At 43.1% G+C, this 19476-nt stretch overlaps 1 protein-coding gene across 1 annotated transcript; it reads left to right on the top strand.

The window, feature by feature from the left end:
* Positions 1-14813: 14813 nt before the first annotated feature.
* On the top strand, positions 14814-17927 carry LOC113534748 (extracellular calcium-sensing receptor-like). Its single transcript, XM_034305335.2, has 6 exons — positions 14814-14917; positions 15119-15410; positions 15562-16374; positions 16451-16678; positions 16770-16893; positions 17020-17927. Exons 1-6 carry the CDS (start codon positions 14829-14831, stop codon positions 17925-17927), a joined length of 2454 nt encoding a protein of 817 aa, XP_034161226.1. The 5' UTR covers positions 14814-14828.
* The last annotated feature ends 1549 nt before the right edge of the window (positions 17928-19476 follow it).

The raw sequence follows: 19476 nt of genomic DNA, 5'->3' as shown, positions 1-19476 counted from the left end.
TTCAATATTTAACATTTGTAAGTGCAGTGTCAATGGACTATCATCAGTAAAAGTAACTGTACTTCTGCAAAATAATAGATTTTAACATTACAGTATAAAAATACTGGCTGAATGCAATGTTGTATTTGTCACAAATTCAGCAACTGTCCAATTTTGCTGTAATCTGCTCAAATTTTAATGTAATATAACACAATACACATGTATGTATCCTATGAAATTATTATATATTGTTAAGGTAAATTTGAAATGCCCCAAAACCGAACTGTTTTTTTACAGTTTTATTTCAGCTATAAACTTTAACAAATGAGAGCAAAAGCATATAAAACATTAGTTCACAGTTTTCTGTTTGTCTGTGTATACATAACTTTCTTCAGAACACAGGTACAGCTGCTCAAGTACATGAGAAAACAAATAACAAATAACTAGCATTGCCACATTTATTATGGCAGTACATAAGGGAGGGTACTGGAAGGCCTCTTCCTTCAGACATCACAAGTAAAAATAGTGGATGCTGTCAAGCACTACAAAGGTCATAATGGCCCTTGAGTCTCACAGAGATCAGCTACAGGCAGTCGGTTATAGGGCTGCAGGGGAATGGCATTGATGCCACTCTAGCATGCAATATGTAACCTTCATAATATCTTTTAGTTAGAGTCCTCAAAATCTAAAGATTAAATATGTAATAGCATTTAAATCTGTTCTTTTATCCGCAGTGATGATTACACTGCAAGTTGCACACTGAGAAATCTGTGAAGGCTCACAAAAAATGTTCATCATCTGCTACTATGATGCAAACTACCCTAAAGAGAAGCTTCACAACAAAGTCATTTGGGCTTGAGGCAAAAAGTATTTTCAATTTCGGATCTGACCTGAGTTCCCAAGTGGATATTAAACACACAGGTGAATTATCATTTCACAAACCAATGCCACAAACATGTGAAAACATGTCACATTACAATTTATTATTGTTATTGCAGGAATAATTTTCCCACATGTGTGGCAGGTGCTAGTGTCTGTATGCTGTGAGAGCAATCCCTCAGGTACCAGGAAGGCTGTTCTGAAAAGAAGACTGTCTGCTTTTCTGGCTGGACACCAGGCCCACCAGGAGCAATTACCAACAAAACAAGAAAAGTTTTCCTACTTGCCCCTTTGGTACTTTCAATCAACTGAAAAAGATTATAGGGCAAATAAAATAGGTACATATGATCTTACTATTGAGACTTAATTAAATATGTTTTGAAGTTGTATTTTCCCATGGGGTTCCCCAGAAGCAGTTATGGGAAATGTCGATGCTTTTCTTTGTCCTCTGGTCTTCTTTGCCTTTAATGATTGGCCACTCTGAGATGCCTAATATGTTTCAAAGTGTTCACGGTCAACTTTCAGACCTCTGTCTCAGGTCAACCAATCGCAAGTGGACAGATGAATAGTTGTCCACACTTGGCACTGTGTCAAGTATCTTCACATTTCATGAATAATGTAGACACATTGTTGGAGTAGACAGACTTACCCTCTCAAACACTATCTGATTAACTAATGAAGTCTTTGGCCCTAAGTGACATACACTGAATATAAAAAAATCTACACCTCCCTGTTAAAATTGCAGGTTTTTGTAATGCAAAAAGTGGAACCAAGATAAATCACATCAGATCATTTTCCACCTTTGATATATTATGAATGTATGTCGGCATGCCCTGTGTTGACCTCATGATATCTTTTGTTCTTCTTCTGTTCTGTTTTGATAAACATGTTCTGAGCTCGGACACTCCGTGACATAACCAACACTACTGTTCTCTGCTGACGCTTTTTGCCTGACGTCTTTATTTCTGCAGATATTGCACACAGATAACTCAGAATACTACATCTTTTTTGTATAAATACTCCCTTTCTGCCTCAGTAAACTCTGAAGAGCTTTTGCTATTCAAACAATGACTCTGTGTGTTTCTTTGGCACTCTCTTCCCCGGGTGCTACAGAGGTTGGGGCAGAAGTGAACACAGATTTCTTCCTGCTTCTAAGTGAACCCAGGAAAATCTATCTACCTTTAATGTGATCTAGCAACCAACAGATCACATGTAATTGAAAAACAAATAAAAACATTTTAGGGAAAAAGGAAAAACAAACTTACAACAACCTGGTTGCACAGGTGTGCACACCTTTTTATAATAGTGCAAGTAACTATGCTCAGAATTAACCTATCACATTCAAACTCATGTTCAAACATGATTATCAGCAACCTGTCATTAATAAAGTGATTCTGATCACCCCCAGATAAAGAACAGCTTTCTCTGTACAATTTTCTTGACATCTTTTTGGTTTCTTTCAACTGCTGAAGCCATGGTCTGCAAAAATCTTACAAACCAAGCACTTGATTTCACTGTTGAAAGGTATTAATCAGAAGAGGGGTAGAAAGACCTTCTAAAACTTTAGATATACCATGAAACACCACGAAGGCCATCATCAACAAGTGGAGAAAATGGGGTACTGCAGTAACATTATAAAGAACAGACCTTTCCTCCAAATTACACAAAAGGACAAGAAGAAAACTTATGAGGGATGCTGCCAAGATACCTATGGCAACATTAAAGGAGCTGCAGGAATGTATGCAGTACTGATCACTCCCTGAATGTGACCATAAACTCTTGTATTATTTACATATCTGAGTTATAGAGTATGGTGCCTAAATGGAAGCCATTTCTCAGGAAAATAAAAACACAAACCTGCCTCAATCACCCCAACCCATGTTGCAAAAATGTGTTATGGTCTGATGAAACCAATGTAGAACATTTTTGGCATAATTCAAAAACAAAGACAGCTTATCACCCAAAGAACACCACACTCACAGTGAAGCATGGTGGTGCCAGCATCATACTATGCTATACTATTTCTCTTCAGCTGGGACTGGGGGTCTAGTCCAGATAGAGGGAATTATGGATAAGTCTAAATACCAATCTATTTTGGCACAACACCTGCAGGCATCTGTTAGACAGCTGAAGTTGAAAAAAGTACACCTCCCAACACGAATACCAAAACACAAATCCAAGTTAACAAAGGAATGGCTTGAGAAGAAGGAATCAACATGTTGGAATGGCCCAGTCAGAGCCCTGATCTAAATCTTATTGAAAGGCTGTGGAATGACTTGAAGAGGGCTACACACCTTCGCAATTTGAAGGTTTCTGGAGCATTTTTGCAAGGAATAGTAGAATAATAATAATATTGCCTAATCAAGATGTGCGAAGATGGTAGACTCTTACAAGCAAAAGGTGCTTTAAAAATATTCATTAATGGGTGTGAAACCTTATGTAACCAGGATATATATATATATATATTTTTTGGGATGTAAGGTGGTTACAAGATGCATTGCAATGCAAAACAATGTGACAATGTGCATGGTGGAAATGTGCGATTCATACAGTGGAAATCAGCGCTCTATTAATTATGCATCAAATGCAGTTGCACTGTTTGAACACCAGAGGTCCCAATCTGCACAATCTATAGAGTTAAGTTATACAGTAAAGAGAGCACGCTGGTCACATAATCGTGTTCATTTCATGGAGAACCTGCACCAGTACCAGGAATCATCAGTACTTGTGACATCAACAATAGTTCCAGATCACAACAATTGACGTGCTTTATAGGTTACATTTTGCTTCTAAACATTTTGGAGATTTTATATAAGGGTGCTGTGTGAATTACAGGTAGAAGTAAAGGCTGAGTCCAGTTAAATATCAGATGAAATTTTAGCTACTGTATGTGGATAAATCCAAACCATATGTGTAATTATCCAATGAGGATGCATTATTTATCATATATATGTCACATAAATTATATAGTCATGGGAAAAAAAGAAAATACACACTTTTTCAATTCTAGGTTTTTATTTATCAGGGCTTAAATACCAATTTTGTGGTCCTCACCAACTTCTATATACAAACAAATAACCTCAGATGAAACCAGTTGGGAAAAAATAAGTAGACCCTATAATTCAGTAACATGTAGAACCCCCTTTGGCAGCAACAATTTCTGTAGGAGTTTATCAGCCTCTCACATCATTTTGGAGATATATTGGCCCATATTTCTTTACAACATTGTTTCAGTTCATTGATATTTGAGGGCATTCATTTATCCACAGCTCCCTTAAAATCCTGTGACAGCATCTCAATGAGTTGAGGTCTGAACTTGGCTATTCCAATGCCTTGATTTATTTCTTTTTTAGCCATTTAGATGTTGATTTGCTGGTGTGCTTGTGATCTTTGTCCTGTTGCATGACCCAATTTCAGTCCAGCTTAAGCTGCTGGACAGATGGCCTCATATTTGTCTCAAGAATAATCTGGAATAACGTGGAGTCCATCGTTGTCTCAATGATTGCAAGCTTCCCAGATCCTGTGGGTGCAAACGAAGCCCAAATCATCACCCATCCATCACTTGCTTGATAGTTTGTATGAGGTGTTTATGGAGATATGCGATATTTGGTTATCGACAAAACATGGCACTGTGCATGATGACCAAATTTCTCCACCTTGGTCTCATCAGTCCAAAGGATATTGTTCCAGAACTTTTTGTGGTTTGTTAAGTCATGCTTTTTTGAGAGAATTTTTCCTAGCCACCCTTCCATGAAAGACATATTTTTCTGAATGTGCGGTCATGAACATATGTGAACATAGGTCAGGTGATGTACCTCGGGGGTTCCTTAGGATCTTTGAGCATTAAACAGTCTAACCTTGGACTGAAATTGCTGGGATGCCCACTCCTCAGAAGGTTGGTAACTATCTTGAAGGCTCTCCATTTGTAAAAAAAAAAAAAAAAATCCTTCTCACTGTAGAATGGTGAATTTCAAATTGTTGGAGATGGCCTTATAACCTTTCCCAGATTGATGAGCAGCAACAACTGCTTCTCTGAGGTCATGGCTGAGGTCCTTTCTTCTTGGTATGATGTAGACACACAAACTGAGTGCTCCAAAACACCAAACTGTTCTTCTTTTTATAAAGGTAGCCACACTTCTTAATGTTTATCTAATCTTGTGTATTTCATTAGTAACACCAGACTGCTAATTAATATCTTAATGATTGTGGAAGTAGGAAGGGTGTACTTATTTTCTGATTGTTGGTTTACTTTTTGGGATAAATATGACTGCATATTGAAATCTGTTGTCACCTGAGGTTATCTGTTTGTTTATAGAAGTTGGTAAGGATCACACAATTGTTATTGAGGCCCTGATAAATAAAAACATGGGATTGAAGGAGGGTGTACTTTATTTTCTCATGACCATATGGCAAAATGATTTAGATGGCTAAAAACACAGTGAGGTCACTATTCATTTGTCACTATAGGTAAACTTAACTAAGTATGAAAATTCTAGGATTAAAAAGGTCTCAAGTAAATTTTGTACAAGTGTGTGTGTGGGGGGGGGGGGGTACATTTCTGTCTGGAAATGTATGTATGAACCTTTCCTTACATTGGTGTTTTGGTGGACAGATGGATGCTGCCAAGGTATATTGGTTTGTTGTCATGAAGGAAAGACAACACCCAAGACTGCGATTGCACAAAAGCATGTTTCTTGCGCTTGTTTGCCACACAAAAGGCCATGAAGACTAAAGTAAACAGAGACAGGCAGTCAACTTTGCAAGTTCTACACTCATGGGCAAAAAAAAAGGCCAAGCCCAAAATGGCAAAATATTAAGCCTTTAATGGTCTTAACAACAAAACACTGGTCAAGAAATTAGCAAGAATTAAAAAAATACTGGAGATCTCTCCCTGCTCTATCAATCCTGATTCCATTTATGAGCTTGTTGTCAGGCCCTTGATGGGCTGCATCAAATGTGGCAGATAACGAAATAATGACTAATCTTTTAAGAAAAAAATACATTGCAGAAGATTTTTTTGGAAGACATGTTAGTTTGAACTTTACATCAAACATTTTAATCATTATCATGATTTTACCTTTGCATACAAGAAGACTATATAAGTGAATTTCACTGTTTCTAGCTTTTCGCCAAACAGTTCACTGCAGCAAACGTAAATGAGAAAATGGTGGTACAGGAGGTCTCAGGAGTGCATTTGTTCAGATCCACTGGGAAGACTGTGGAGGTGTCTTCTGTGAATTATCCAGGGAACCATGAGGCTGGCACCCATTGGATGGTAGAGCACTTCAGCACTGCTGCAATGCTGCAGAAACTTTTTCTTGGATTGAGATGAGTAATAGTTATTGTTTTCTGTGCACTGTGTTAATACTCAATCTAGGGTTAGGTTGCACAGTGTAATTAAAAGCAAGGGGTTAGATGAGGTGTAGTGGAGTGCAGTACAGGGTGCCCTAAATCAATAAAGAATTAAACACACACAGGAGGTAGTTCAAAAAAAAAAAAACTCACATATATATATATATATATATATATGTATACACTATATTACCAAAAGTATTCGGTCACCCATCCAAATGATCAGAATCAGGTGTCCTAATCACTTGGCCTGGCCACAGGTGTATAAAATCAAGCACTTAGGCATGCAGACTGTTTTTACAAACATTTGTGAAAGAATGGGCCGCTCTCAGGAGCTCAGTGAATTTCAGCGTGGAACTGTCATAGGATGCCACCTGTGCAACAAATCCAGTCGTGAAATTTCCTTGCTCCTAAATATTCCACAGTCAACTGTCAGCTTTATCATAACAAAATGGAAGAGTTTGGGAGCAACAGCAACTCAGCCACGAAGTGGTAGGCCACGTAAACTGACGGAGAGGGGTCAGCGGATGCTGAAGCGCATAGTGCAAAGAGGTCGTCGACTTTCTTCACAGTCAATTGCTACAGAGCTCCAAACTTCATGTGACCTTCAGATTAGCCCAAGTACAGTACGCAGAGAGCTTCATGGACTGGATTTCCATGGCCGAGCAGCTGCATCCAAGCCACACATCACCAAGTGCAATGCAAAGCGTCGGACGCAGTGGTTTAAAGCACGCCGCCACTGGACTCTAGAGCAGTGGAGACGCGTTCTCTGGAGTGATGAATCACGCTTTTCCATCTGGCAATCTGATGGACGAGTCTGGGTTTGGAGGTTGCCAGGAGAACGGTACATTTCGGACTGCATTGTGCCGAGTGTGAAATTTGATGGAGGAGGAATTATGGTGTGGGGTTGTTTTTCAGGAGTTGGGCTTGGCCCCTTAGTTCCAGTGAAAGGAACTTTGAATGCTTCAGGATACCAAAACATTTTGGACAATTCCATGCTCCCAACCTTGTGGGAACAGTTTGGAGTGGGCCCCTTCCTCTTCCAACACGACTGTGCACCAGTGCACAAAGCAAGGTCCATAAAGACATGGATGACAGAGTCTGGTGTAGATGAACTTGACTGGCCTGACATCATATTGAACCCTATGGGTTAGGAATGGGATGGCACTTAAGTTCCTATGTGAGTCAAGGCAGGTGACCGAATACATTTGGTAATATAGTGTGTATATATATATATATTACCAAAAGTATTCGGTCACCTGCCTTGACTCACATATGAACTTAAGTGCCATCCCATTCCTAACCCATAGGGTTCAATATGATGTCGGTCCACCTTTTGCAGCTATTACAGCTTCAACTCTTCTGGGAAGGCTGTCCACAAGGTTGAGGAGTGTGTTTATAGGAATTTTTGACTATTCTTCCAAAAGCGCATTGGTGAGGTCACACACTGATGTTGGTCGAGAAGGCCTGGCTCTCAGTCTCCGCTCTAATTCATCCCAAAGGTGTTCTATCGGGTTCAGGTCAGGACTCTGTGCAGGCCAGTCAAGTTCCTCCACACCAGACTCTGTCATCCATGTCTTTATGGACCTTGCTTTGTGCACTGGTGCACAGTCGTGTTGGAAGAGGAAGGGGCCCGCTCCAAACTGTTCCCACAAGGTTGGGAGCATGGAATTGTCCAAAATGTTTTGGTATCCTGAAGCATTCAAAGTTCCTTTCACTGGAACTAAGGGGCCAAGCCCAACTCCTGAAAAACAACCCCACACCATAATTCCTCCTCCATCAAATTTCACACTCGGCACAATGCAGTCCGAAATGTACTGTTCTCCTGGCAACCTCCAAACCCAGACTCGTCCATCAGATTGCCAGATGGAAAAGTGTGATTCATCACTCCAGAGAACGCGTCTCCACTGCTCTAGAGTCCAGTGGCGGCGTGCTTTACACCACTGCGTCCGACGCTTTGCATTGCACTTGGTGATGTGTGGCTTGGATGCAGCTGCTCGGCCAAGGAAACCCATTCCATGAAGCTCTCTGCGTACTGTACTTGGGCTAATCTGAAGGTCACATGAAGTTTGGAGCTCTGTAGCAATTGACTGTGAAGAAAGTCGACGACCTCTTTGCACTATGCGCTTCAGCATCCGCTGACTCCTCTCCGTCAGTTTACGTGGCCTACCACTTCGTGGCTGAGTTGCTGTTGCTCCCAAACTCTTCCATTTTGTTATGATAAAGCTGACAGTTGACTGTGGAATATTTAGGAGCAAGGAAATTTCACGACTGGATTTGTTGCACAGGTGGCATCCTATGACAGTTCCACGCTGGAATTCACTGAGCTCCTGAGAGTGGCCCATTCTTTCACAAATGTTTGTAAAAACAGTCTGCATGCCTAAGTGCTTGATTTTATACACCTGTGGCCAGGCCAAGTGATTAGGACACCTGATTCCGATCATTTGGATGGGTGACCGAATACTTTTGGTAATATAGTGTATATATATTATTGAAATATATATATTGAAAGGTGCTGTAAATAACACAAAAAAAACACCAGAGAGAACTTCAGTATGGAACAAGGCCAAAATAACAAACAAAAACCACTGGTGTTGGGAAACTAAATTACCTTTCAAACAGCAAAAGTATAAAACATATAAACAAAAAACAATTATCTTACCTAAACTCCCTGTTTTGAAAAGAGTGACAAAAGCCCACACCCAACAAAAATGGCAGTTGCACCCCTACAATCAATGAAATTTACACAAGGTGACTGTTATTTATTACACAGATCTAGTTTGAAGTCATGGCAGGTAGAATGTGAAACTAGAAATACTAGTTACTTAAACAATGATGAACAGAACACAATACAGAGCAGAGCAGAGCTAAGCAAAACAGGAACACACACAGCCAGGTGAGCATCGAAACAATCAAAGCTGCCAACACCACTTTCTGTCCATGCTAAGTACTATTGCCCAATGATGATGTCAACAAAGGGTGGAAGTGGCAATGCAGAACGCAGAGTCGGTAGCAGCTAGAGTGGAGCAGGAAGACCCGGACCCGCCATGCACAGTCTGAAAACACACACACAAAAAAAATAAATAAATAAAAATGTACTTAGACTGCATGAACTGTTTATAACTGTGAACAACTGTTTATAAAGGAAGGAAAAGGGTACACATTTGATGTTGGTGTAACTTGAGCTGTTGGGTCACCAGAATGTGATTTGTTCTCCCCAGTGGATATTAGCAGTCCCGTGACTAACTACCAATCATGTTTGTACTGTACTTTGTGAGTTAAAAGAGCAAGTGCATAAAGAGCAAAACAAGAGGCCTTTTAGGAATGGGTACAGCCCTCTCAAATCTAGAATCAGACAGAAAACACTGTCATTCCTTTGAAATAGGATGTACATTGAGTAGAACATCTTGTTCATATCTGTGAAATCTACTCTTTTGAATTCTTTGTCTAAGAAGAAACAAACTGCTTGGGACAGAACTGTTGGGGTTTGATACTGATGGAGGTCAGAGTGCCAAAAAGGTTAGGGACTGATGGAGAAATGTCTCTAGGTTACGTATGTAACCATTTTTCCCCAAAGGGAATGAGACGCTGCGTCAAAACGCTTTGGGAATGCCCCTGGCAAGACCACATTCTGAAGCAGGTGTGAAATCAGTGCAGTGGAGAAGCGAGGCATCACGAGCAGGGTGACGTGAGCAACCAGGAAGCATAAAGTGCATCCGGCAAAGGCATGTTAGCTTCTGCTGAAGCGAGCGCCTGGAGGAATGCAGGGAGTATTCGTAACCTAGAGACGTTCCCCTTCAGGAACTCGAGCTGCATCAAAATGCTTTGGGAATGAGAAGACCCACTGCGCCATACAAACAAGTCCCTGTCTGTGTGTACCTGGCGAGCACATCAAGACGAGAGAACTCGGGACCCTGGCATAGATGTCAGGTCCAAATTGTAGAAACGGACAAATGTAAGCGGAGAGGACCAGCCTGCCACAGCACAAATGTCCAAAGGGCCAGGCCTACTGACAAGGCCTTGGAGGCCGCCATACCTTCTCTAACTCCCCTCATGGCTGTGAGAATCGCTTCGATACGAGCAGGAGACAACTGTGCCTGCATCGCTGTCGAATCCCACACCACCCCCAGATAAGTGGTCCTCTGTAGCGGAGAAAGCACACTTTCCTTGGCGCTTAGCCGTAACCACAGCTCTTTCATGTGGGCGAGGACAACATCGCGATGCCGAGCCGCCGTCTGCTCTGACTGAGCTAGAACCAACCAATCATTGATGTAATTCAGTATGCAGATGCCCTGGAGTCGCAAAGGAGCCAGGGCAGCATCCACACACTTGGTGAAATTGCGGGGTGAGAGTGACAGCCTGTTTCCTGGAAGGGAGGAGGACAAAAGTCTTGCTGTAAAACGGGGCCTGGCAAAGAAGTGGGCACTTTAGGGACATACCCGGGTCTCGGGTAAAGGAATGCCCCAACCATGCCCGGGGCCCTATCCTCCTGAGAGAGGATATAGTAAGCAAGAAGATAGTCTTCAGCGTGAGGAGCTTATCAGAACTATCTTCAGTGGGTTCGAAGGGGGCATTGCACAAAGCCTCCAGAACCACCGCCAGGTCCCATGAGGGCACCTTGGTGCTCTGTACTGGCCTCAGCCTCTGGGTGCCATGGAGGAAATGTGTAATGAACGGGTGTCTTCCCACATAGAAGGGCATGGCAAGCAGCTAAGGCCACCACGTACACCTTCAGAGTGGAGGGGGATAACCCTGTGGAGAAACGCTCCTGTAGAAACTCCAGAACTGTACCAACTGGGCAGTTGACTGGGTCTTGCATTCGCTGTCCGCACCAAGAAGTGAAAAGTTTCCACTTCAAGGTGTATAGTTTCCTCGTGGCGGGAGCTCTGGACTGGAGTATGGTCTCAACAACTTCAGCTGAGAGACGGGATGCTAGGAGCTGTGCCCCCTCAGGGGCCACGCCCACGACTTCCATAACTCCAGGCGGGGGTGCCCCGCCTGAGAGAGGAGGTCCCTCTTGATCAGAATCTGCAGTGGAGAGCTGTCGAGGAGGGACACAAGGTCCGAGAACCATAATCGGGCTGGCCAGAACGGAGCTACTAGCAGAAGCTGGACCCTGTCCCGGCGTACTCTCTCCAAAACTCCTGGGAGCAGAGCAATTGGGGGAAATGCATACAGACGAAGCCTTGGCCACGTCTGCACCATGGCATCCAGCCCAAGGGGAGCTGGATGGGTGAGGGAGAACCAGAGCGGACAGTGTGTCATTTCCTATGATGCAAATAGATCCACTTCCACCTGGCCGAACTCCCTCCAGAGGAGCTCCACCACCTCGGGGTGGAGCCTCCATTCCCCGGGCCTCAGCCCCTGTCTTGACAGGATGTCTGCTCCCTGATTGAGGTGCCCAGGGATGTAGACTGCTCCGAGTGAGAGGAGCTTTCCCTGAGCGCACAGGAGGATCTGTTGTCTGTGCGGTGAAGCACACGATGTTCCCTTGGGTCTGGAAAGAAGTGTTTTAGAGCTCAAAACACGGCCAGCATCTCCAGGCAGTTTATGTGCCACGTGAGATGATGGCCTTCCCACAGACCCTGGACAGAGCGGCCACTCATGACCGCTCCCCAGCCCGTGAGGGAGACATCCGTCATTAGCGTTACACGATGACAAGGAGCCCCCAGCGCGGGACCTTGAGACAGGAACCAAGGTTTCTTCCACATGTCTAAGGCACGTAACCACCGCCGCGTGAAGTGGGTTCCCCCTCTGGGAAAATCTCTTGGCCCTGAGCCACCACTGCAGGGGTATCATATACAGCAGACCAAACAGTATCACGTTGGACGCAGCTGCCATCAGACCCAACAGTCTCTGAAACTGACAGTGACAGTGAGTGACGGGCCTTCTCTAACTCCCCTCATGGCTGTGAGAATCACTTCGATACAAGCAGGAGACAACTGTACCTGCATCACTGTCGAATCCCACACCACGCCCAGACAAGTGGTCCTCTGTAGTGGAGAAAGCACACTTTTCTCGGCATTTAGCTGTAACCCCAGCTCTTTCATGTGGGCGAGAACGACATTCCACTGCCACGCCGCCATCTGCTCTGACTGAGCTAGAATCAGCCAATCGTCGATGTAATTCAGTATGCGGATGCCCTGGAGTCGCAACGGAGCCAGGGCAGCATCCACACACTTGGTGAAAGTGCGGGGTGAGAGTGACAGGCCGAACGGAAGAACCCGATACTGGTATGCTTCTCCCCCGAAAGCAAACCTCAGGAACTTCCTGTGTTGAAGAAGGATGGATATGTGGAAGTATGCGTCCTTGAGATCTATCGTAACAAACCAGTCCTCGGACCTGATCTGAGACACGATCTGTTTGACAGTGCCCAACCCCCCATCCTTCTTCGGAACAATGAAGTAGCGGCTGTAGAACCCGGACTCTCTCTCGAGAGAAGGAACACGTTCTATGGTTCTATGGAGAGTGTCTACTTCCTGTTCCAATACCAGAGCCTGCTCGGGGCCCACTAGTGTGGGAATGATCCCGTTGAAGCGAGGCGGGCGAGAACCAAACTGGATTACGTAACCTCTTTCTACAGTCTGCAGGACCCATTGCGAGACATTTGGAAGAAGTTCCCATGCTGCCAAAGTCTACTAAGGGAACAAGCCTCTCGAGACTGGCCTCTGGTGCAGCTAGAGGAGCCACTTCAGTGCCCTGAAGCGGATGACCGGCAGGGAACGACTGACCTGACTGCTCTAGAGCCCTCACTTGAGGGAACGAGCTTTCCCGTGCCATACCGTTGCCGGACGGCAGTTGGGAATTCCACTCGTTGGAGCCCACTGAGCCCTGAAGCACCAAGGGTGGCAGGGGTGTCAGCCGGCCTAAGGACGCCAGCCCCTCGGAACTGTCGTCTGCTAGAGATTCTAATTCGGTGACCTGAAACGGATGACTGGCAGGAAGCGACCGATCTATCCACTCTAGTGCCCTCGCTTGAGGGAACAAGCTTTCCCGTGCCTTACTGTTACCGGGCAGCAGCTGGGAAATTAGCCCGTTGGAGCTCACTGAACCCTGAAGCACCGGAGGTGGCAGGGGTGCCAGTGCAGCTCTGGCGACAGGGCCGCTTGGCCAAGGTCCTCTTAGCCATAATAACGGTCCGTAGATCCGTTTCCCGCTTCAAAGACCTCGACCGAGAGCGCCGCCCCGACCCCTGCTCTTTCTGGGGGGGGTTAGCGACGCTCTGTTTCTGGGTCTGGCGATATGAGGAGCTAGACGGCTGGGGCTGGGGCAGCCCCAAAGACCTGGGAACGGTGAGGGAGGAAGCGCTGGAATGCCGCCCCCTGCCTCTTCGACCAGGTCTTTCAGCAGGTCGGCCTAGTACGCCTGCAACACCGCCATGGTGTGCAGACACGCACCGGTGCCAATCAGGCTGGACGTCGGTCTTACCGCCCTGGTGGAAAGCCTTGGGGCCTTCAGGGACGATGCCGAAGACGGGGAGAAATAGCTCCACCGCTGGCATCACCCCGTATCCATTCTCATTCAGCCCTGTGATGTTTGAGTAATTCAAAACTGTAGGGCTGATAGAGTTGGAATGAATACCTCGGCATGGAGATCGGGGAAAAATGGAAGGCCCCGTCGTGAAGCCTGTGATCTAGTTCCTCTAGCCTCAGCAACAGCGGGACTGGACCCAGCGGGATCGCGAACCTGGCCGCTTTCATCAAAGGCGCTCCCAAACGGACGACGCACAAAACGTGTATATCCCCACCTGTGATATAGCGCGGGCAGGAAGGAACACACAATCTGAAACGCCGTCTGCTCCCCACAAACTTTGATTTGTGCTTAGACATGATTTCTCACACACGCACATACACAACACATTCGCTAAAGAGCAAAAAGCTAAACCAAACCGTTTTGACGCAGCTCGAGTTCCTGAAGGGGAACAAAAGTTTGTACAACTATGATATTGTCATCAAAACAAACTTGTCTGATGTAGCCCTTGTCCAATGTGCAGTATTTCCGGCTGTAAAGCATGCCAATGGCAGCCCCATCCTTCATTGGTGAACACTTTACTGGTGCTGCTGAGGGCATGAACCATGGGTTTAATGGGGGCCTGAATTTGCGAAACCTGTTTATGATATTTCACTATGGGTATTCTTATAAACTGATGTAAATAGTTTAATTTAATTAATTTAAAAGTTAGACATAACAAGATGATGGGGATTAGGAATGCAAATATTTTTTGTTTGCAGTGCATATGTATATAACTAGGTCTATAATTAGATCCAGCTGATACTGACATGTATATAAAGAAAATGACAGGCAAGTTACTATCAGAATATAAGTTTGCACAACAAAAAGTTCATTGTATTCTGTAATGCAAAAAAATGTGTGTCTCCTAGTAAACAGTGCAAAATAATGAGGTAATGCACTCGTTATGCCCACACCCAAGGGACTTGTAAATTTTGTGAGTCAAAGAGATCTATAAAAGCCTAAACTGTGATCATGGTATTTAGGGTGGGATGAGAATGAGGTTCCTGCACACGTGGCTTTTATTCACTCAGGTGAGAGCAGCTGCTCCCCAATGCAGCTTGCTAGGCCTGCCCAATCCTCCTCTACTCAGCAAAGATGGTGATGTAATGATTGGTGGTATCTTTTCCTTCCATGTCAAATGGGATCAGACAACACATGTCTTTACATCTGGGCCCTGGCAACCAAATTGCAGAAGGTGAGGCCACGTTAGAGGAATTTTAATTTGGTTAAATTTGGGTAGTGGAATTATAACATTGGTTTAAGATTTATTCATTTTAATAAGATCAGGAACAGTTTCTGAAATTATTTGAGTTACAAAAGTTACAAACCTGTTCCTGTATTAATGCTTATGAGGTTCACTGAAAAGACATGGGTTTTTGTTTCGTCTGTCGTATAGTCTAAGCCTCCGTGAATTTCAACATGCACAAACAATGTTATTTGCCATTGAGGAAATCAACAACAGAACTGATATTCTTCCTGGAGTCATACTGGGTTATGAAATCTATGACTCCTGTGAATCAGTAGAAATAACCACAAGAGCTTCCTTGTCCTTAGTTAATGGCAATGGAAAAAATACATCTGTAATGTCTTGCTACAAGCCTGATACAGTTCAAGCAATCATAGGACAAGCATCCTCCAGCCCCACTATTGCCATTGCTGCTACTGTGGGACCCTTGAAAATACCCGTGGTAAGACTTTTTCATTTATGTGTGAAAAAATACTTTGTTCTGAATAAAAATATTCATGCCTTTGATGGTGAATTATGAACATACCTTATGAAAGTGAATTGAAAGAGAAGTACAAAGTAAATTACATGCTATTGAAATCTCTGTATTGCAGGTCAGTCACTTTGCAACATGTGCATGCCTAAGTGACAGGAAGAAATACCCATCTTTCTTTAGAACTGTTCCTAGTGATTACTACCAGAGCAGAGCTTTGGCTAAGTTGGTCAGGCATTTTGGCTGGACATGGGTAGGGGCCCTATGTAGTGATAATGACTATGGGAACAATGGCATAAATGAATTCATCATTGCAGCCAAAGATGAGGGAATTTGTGTAGAATATTCCATGCCATTCTTTAGGACAGATCCCAGAGAAAAAATTCTGAAAGTAGTTGAGATTATCAAGGCTTCAACCTCCAAAGTTATTGTAGCTTTTGTCTCATATTCTGACCTTGGGGTTCTTCTTAAGGAAATGGCCTTACAGAACGTGACTGGGTTTCAGTGGATTGGAAGTGAATCCTGGATCTCTGCTATAAACCCAGCCATTGCACAATGGCAGCATCTTCTGATAGGATCCATGGGTTTTGCTATGCCAAATGCTCAAATCAAGGGCCTAGGGGAATTTCTGACCACAGTTAATCCAGCTTCTGATGTAGCTATTTACAAAGAGCTGTGGGAGACAATATTTGAATGTAAACTTCCCACACAAGAAAATGTTGAGATAAAACAAATGTGCAAAGGTAATGAAAGTCTCAGTCAAGTTCAAAATCTTTATACAGATGTTTCAGAATTACGAATCGCAAATAATGTTTACAAGGCCGTGTACGCTGTGGCTTATGCCCTGCATAACCTTTATAGCTGTTCAAAGTTGGGGAGTGGACAAGAAGGTTCTTTTGCATGTGCAAATATAACAGATAACAAACCATGGCAGGTAAGTGCAACAATATAGCCTCATGAAAAACATGTACTTGTATTTGTCACTGAAGAGTTTAAAATGCTTTATTTAGGTAGTCAATGAGTTGAAGAAACTCCATTTCACCTCTACAACTGGAGAGGATGTATATTTTGATGAGAATGGAGACCCAGCAGCGAGGTATGAACTGCTGAATTGGCAACAAGGCAAAGATGGTAAAACAGTCTTTGTTAAAGTGGGCTTCTACGATGGCTCCTTGCAAACACATCTTCAGCTGTCATTTAACAACATCAGCATAGTGTGGGCCCACAATAAACCACAGGTAAATGATAATATCTATATGAACAGATAATATGTACAATAAATGTATTAGAAAATTATCAATAATTATATACAATAAAAATGGTTTTCAGGTGCCGGTCTCTGTGTGTAGTCCAAGCTGTCCCCCGGGCACCAGGAGGGCTGTGCAGAAAGGAAGGCCAATCTGCTGCTTTGACTGTATACCATGTGCAGAGGGGGAAATCAGTAATATAACAGGTATAATGAATAGTGGTTAGCTTCAATAATGCGCAAAAACCCAGAAAGATTTCAAAGTTTGATTAGGTTCATAAATACAATAGAATTGCAATGACCTAAATTTATATTCATGTTCTCTTCCTTTAGATTCTATAAGTTGCATCAAGTGCCCACCTGAACTGTGGTCTAATGACAAGAAAGACAGATGTATCTTAAAGTTGGTGGAATTCCTGTCATTTGAGGAAATAATGGGGATCATTCTTGTATCATTTTCCTTGTTAGGAGTGTCTTTCACCATCTGCATTGCTGTAATTTTCTTTAAACACAAGGACACCCCAATTGTTAGGGCAAATAATTCTGAACTAAGCTTCTTGTTGCTCTTCTCACTTACTCTGTGTTTCCTCTGTTCAATTACATTCATTGGTCAGCCTTCTGCATGGTCCTGTATGTTACGCCATACAGCGTTTGGGACCACATTTGTCCTCTGCATTTCCTGTGTTCTGGGAAAAACAGTAGTGGTGTTAATGGCCTTCAGGGCTACACTTCCAGGCAGTAATGTAATGAAATGGTTTGGGCCTCTACAGCAGAGGCTCAGTGTACTTGCCTTCACTCTTGTACAGGTCATTATTTGTGTACTTTGGTTAACAATATCCCCTCCTTTTCCCTACAAAAATATGAAGTATTACAAGGAAAAGATCATATTAGAATGTAACGTAGGTTCCTCTATAGGTTTTTGGGCCGTGCTAGGTTATATAGGACTCCTGGCTGTGTTGTGTTTTATTTTGGCTTTTCTGGCCCGCAAACTGCCTGACAATTTCAATGAAGCCAAATTCATCACATTTAGCATACTCATATTCTGTGCAGTTTGGATCACCTTCATTCCTGCTTATGTCAGCTCTCCTGGAAAATTTACTGTAGCTGTAGAGATATTTGCCATTTTAACATCAAGCTTTGGTTTACTATTCTGCATATTTGTTCCAAAGTGTTATATAATCATACTGAAACCAGATAAGAATACTAAGAAGCAAATGATGAGTAAAGCACCTGCTAAATGATTTAGCTGTCTAGTTATTCACATTTAATATCTTCTGTTTAAATTATATGTACTATTTTAAAAGCACGTTCTAGCTTATTCAACACCTTTACATTGCATTAACATAAACATATACTATTTCAATAACTGCAATAAATAAACTGTTATCTCTTGTCTGACTTTGTGGTACCATTTACATATGATTAGTGGTTAGTGGAAGAAGCATGATTACATAACCAATGTGTCTTTTCACATATGTTTTGAGAGAGCTTTTCCCACAAAATCTTCTCTTTCTTTAAATTATGTTTGTTCCCAGCTTAAGCCCTAAGGAGATCCTGCTTGCTTCGACCATTATCTGAGCAATAGGGGATGTTACAACCCCAATTAGTCTAGGGGTACGTGGGGAATAACACTTATTGGATTATTAAAATATGAGTGGTGTGCGGGTAATCACGGACCAGTGACCAGAAGTGCAAAAACAAGCCACGTGATTTATTTATCAATATACAAGTGAAGTGTGTAGTGTCGGGTGAGAGTGGTTATATTTACAACTATTTACAGTAATACAGAGAAGGACACAAAAGGGGAAAAAGGGACGCAAGCGGCACCAAAGCAAAGAAATGAACAAAACAAAACCAATCTACCTATTTAGCCCTCTAACCTAACTACAAACAAAGATAGAAAGTAAATCTTCAGCGTCCAGGACGCTCTAACTACCTATACTAACTAGCCAAACCAAAAGTACAGAGGGTGGTGCTCGCTCCTAACCTAGTGTGTCTAATACAAACGGATCTCCTGCGTGCTGCACCATGTATGTCACGTGACGTACTTACCTGCCCCCTTTTCCCCAACACAAACAAAGTCACAACTAGGGTAACAAACAACAAATTTACCATACAAACACGTGACTAGCACAAAGCGGGGAAACATGGAACAAATGACATACAAGGACAAACACAGTAAGGCAGCGTAACTTTACACAGAACAAACAGAGACACAACAGCGTTTTAGTTTAACGTAACCAGGACAACAACGACTTCTTCTGAATGAATGGCAGCGGGTTTTAAATAGGCGGGGTCAGAGGTTGATTGGATGTCACGGTCGATGACATCAGCGGGGTTAATTGAGACAGACAGGAACGTTATCCAATGGGGCGACCGCTGCAGAGAGAGAGAGAAAGAGAGGGAGGGCGAGAGAAAAGGGGGAGAGAACAAAACACAAAAAACATGCGAACATACCCCAGAACGTAACAGGGGAGATTAAATAAATGTCTCACACCACACAATACATGTGTATTTCCTTATATTACGTATGAATGTAAGTGCACTTTCAAAGGCCTATCATCAATGAAAGTAGCTGTGTCCATGCAGGATAACTGACAAGTTTTATAACCTTGTGGTTTAACATTACTCCATGGAAAGCTGAAATTATCTGTGACAAATTCAGCACCTGGGCCCTGTCCAAAATTACAGTAATCTAATACACTACACATGCTTATACCCTATGAATGAATTTACTGATTAGTAAAGGTAAACATGAAATACCAAGAAATTAGATTTTTTAATCTTTTT

Source organism: Pangasianodon hypophthalmus, chromosome 6 (assembly GCF_027358585.1).
Source record: "Pangasianodon hypophthalmus isolate fPanHyp1 chromosome 6, fPanHyp1.pri, whole genome shotgun sequence".
In the NCBI taxonomy this organism is placed as follows: domain Eukaryota; kingdom Metazoa; phylum Chordata; class Actinopteri; order Siluriformes; family Pangasiidae; genus Pangasianodon; species Pangasianodon hypophthalmus.
The sequence above is the reverse complement of the archived record's forward strand: the minus strand, read 5'-3'. Positions and strand labels throughout refer to the sequence as shown.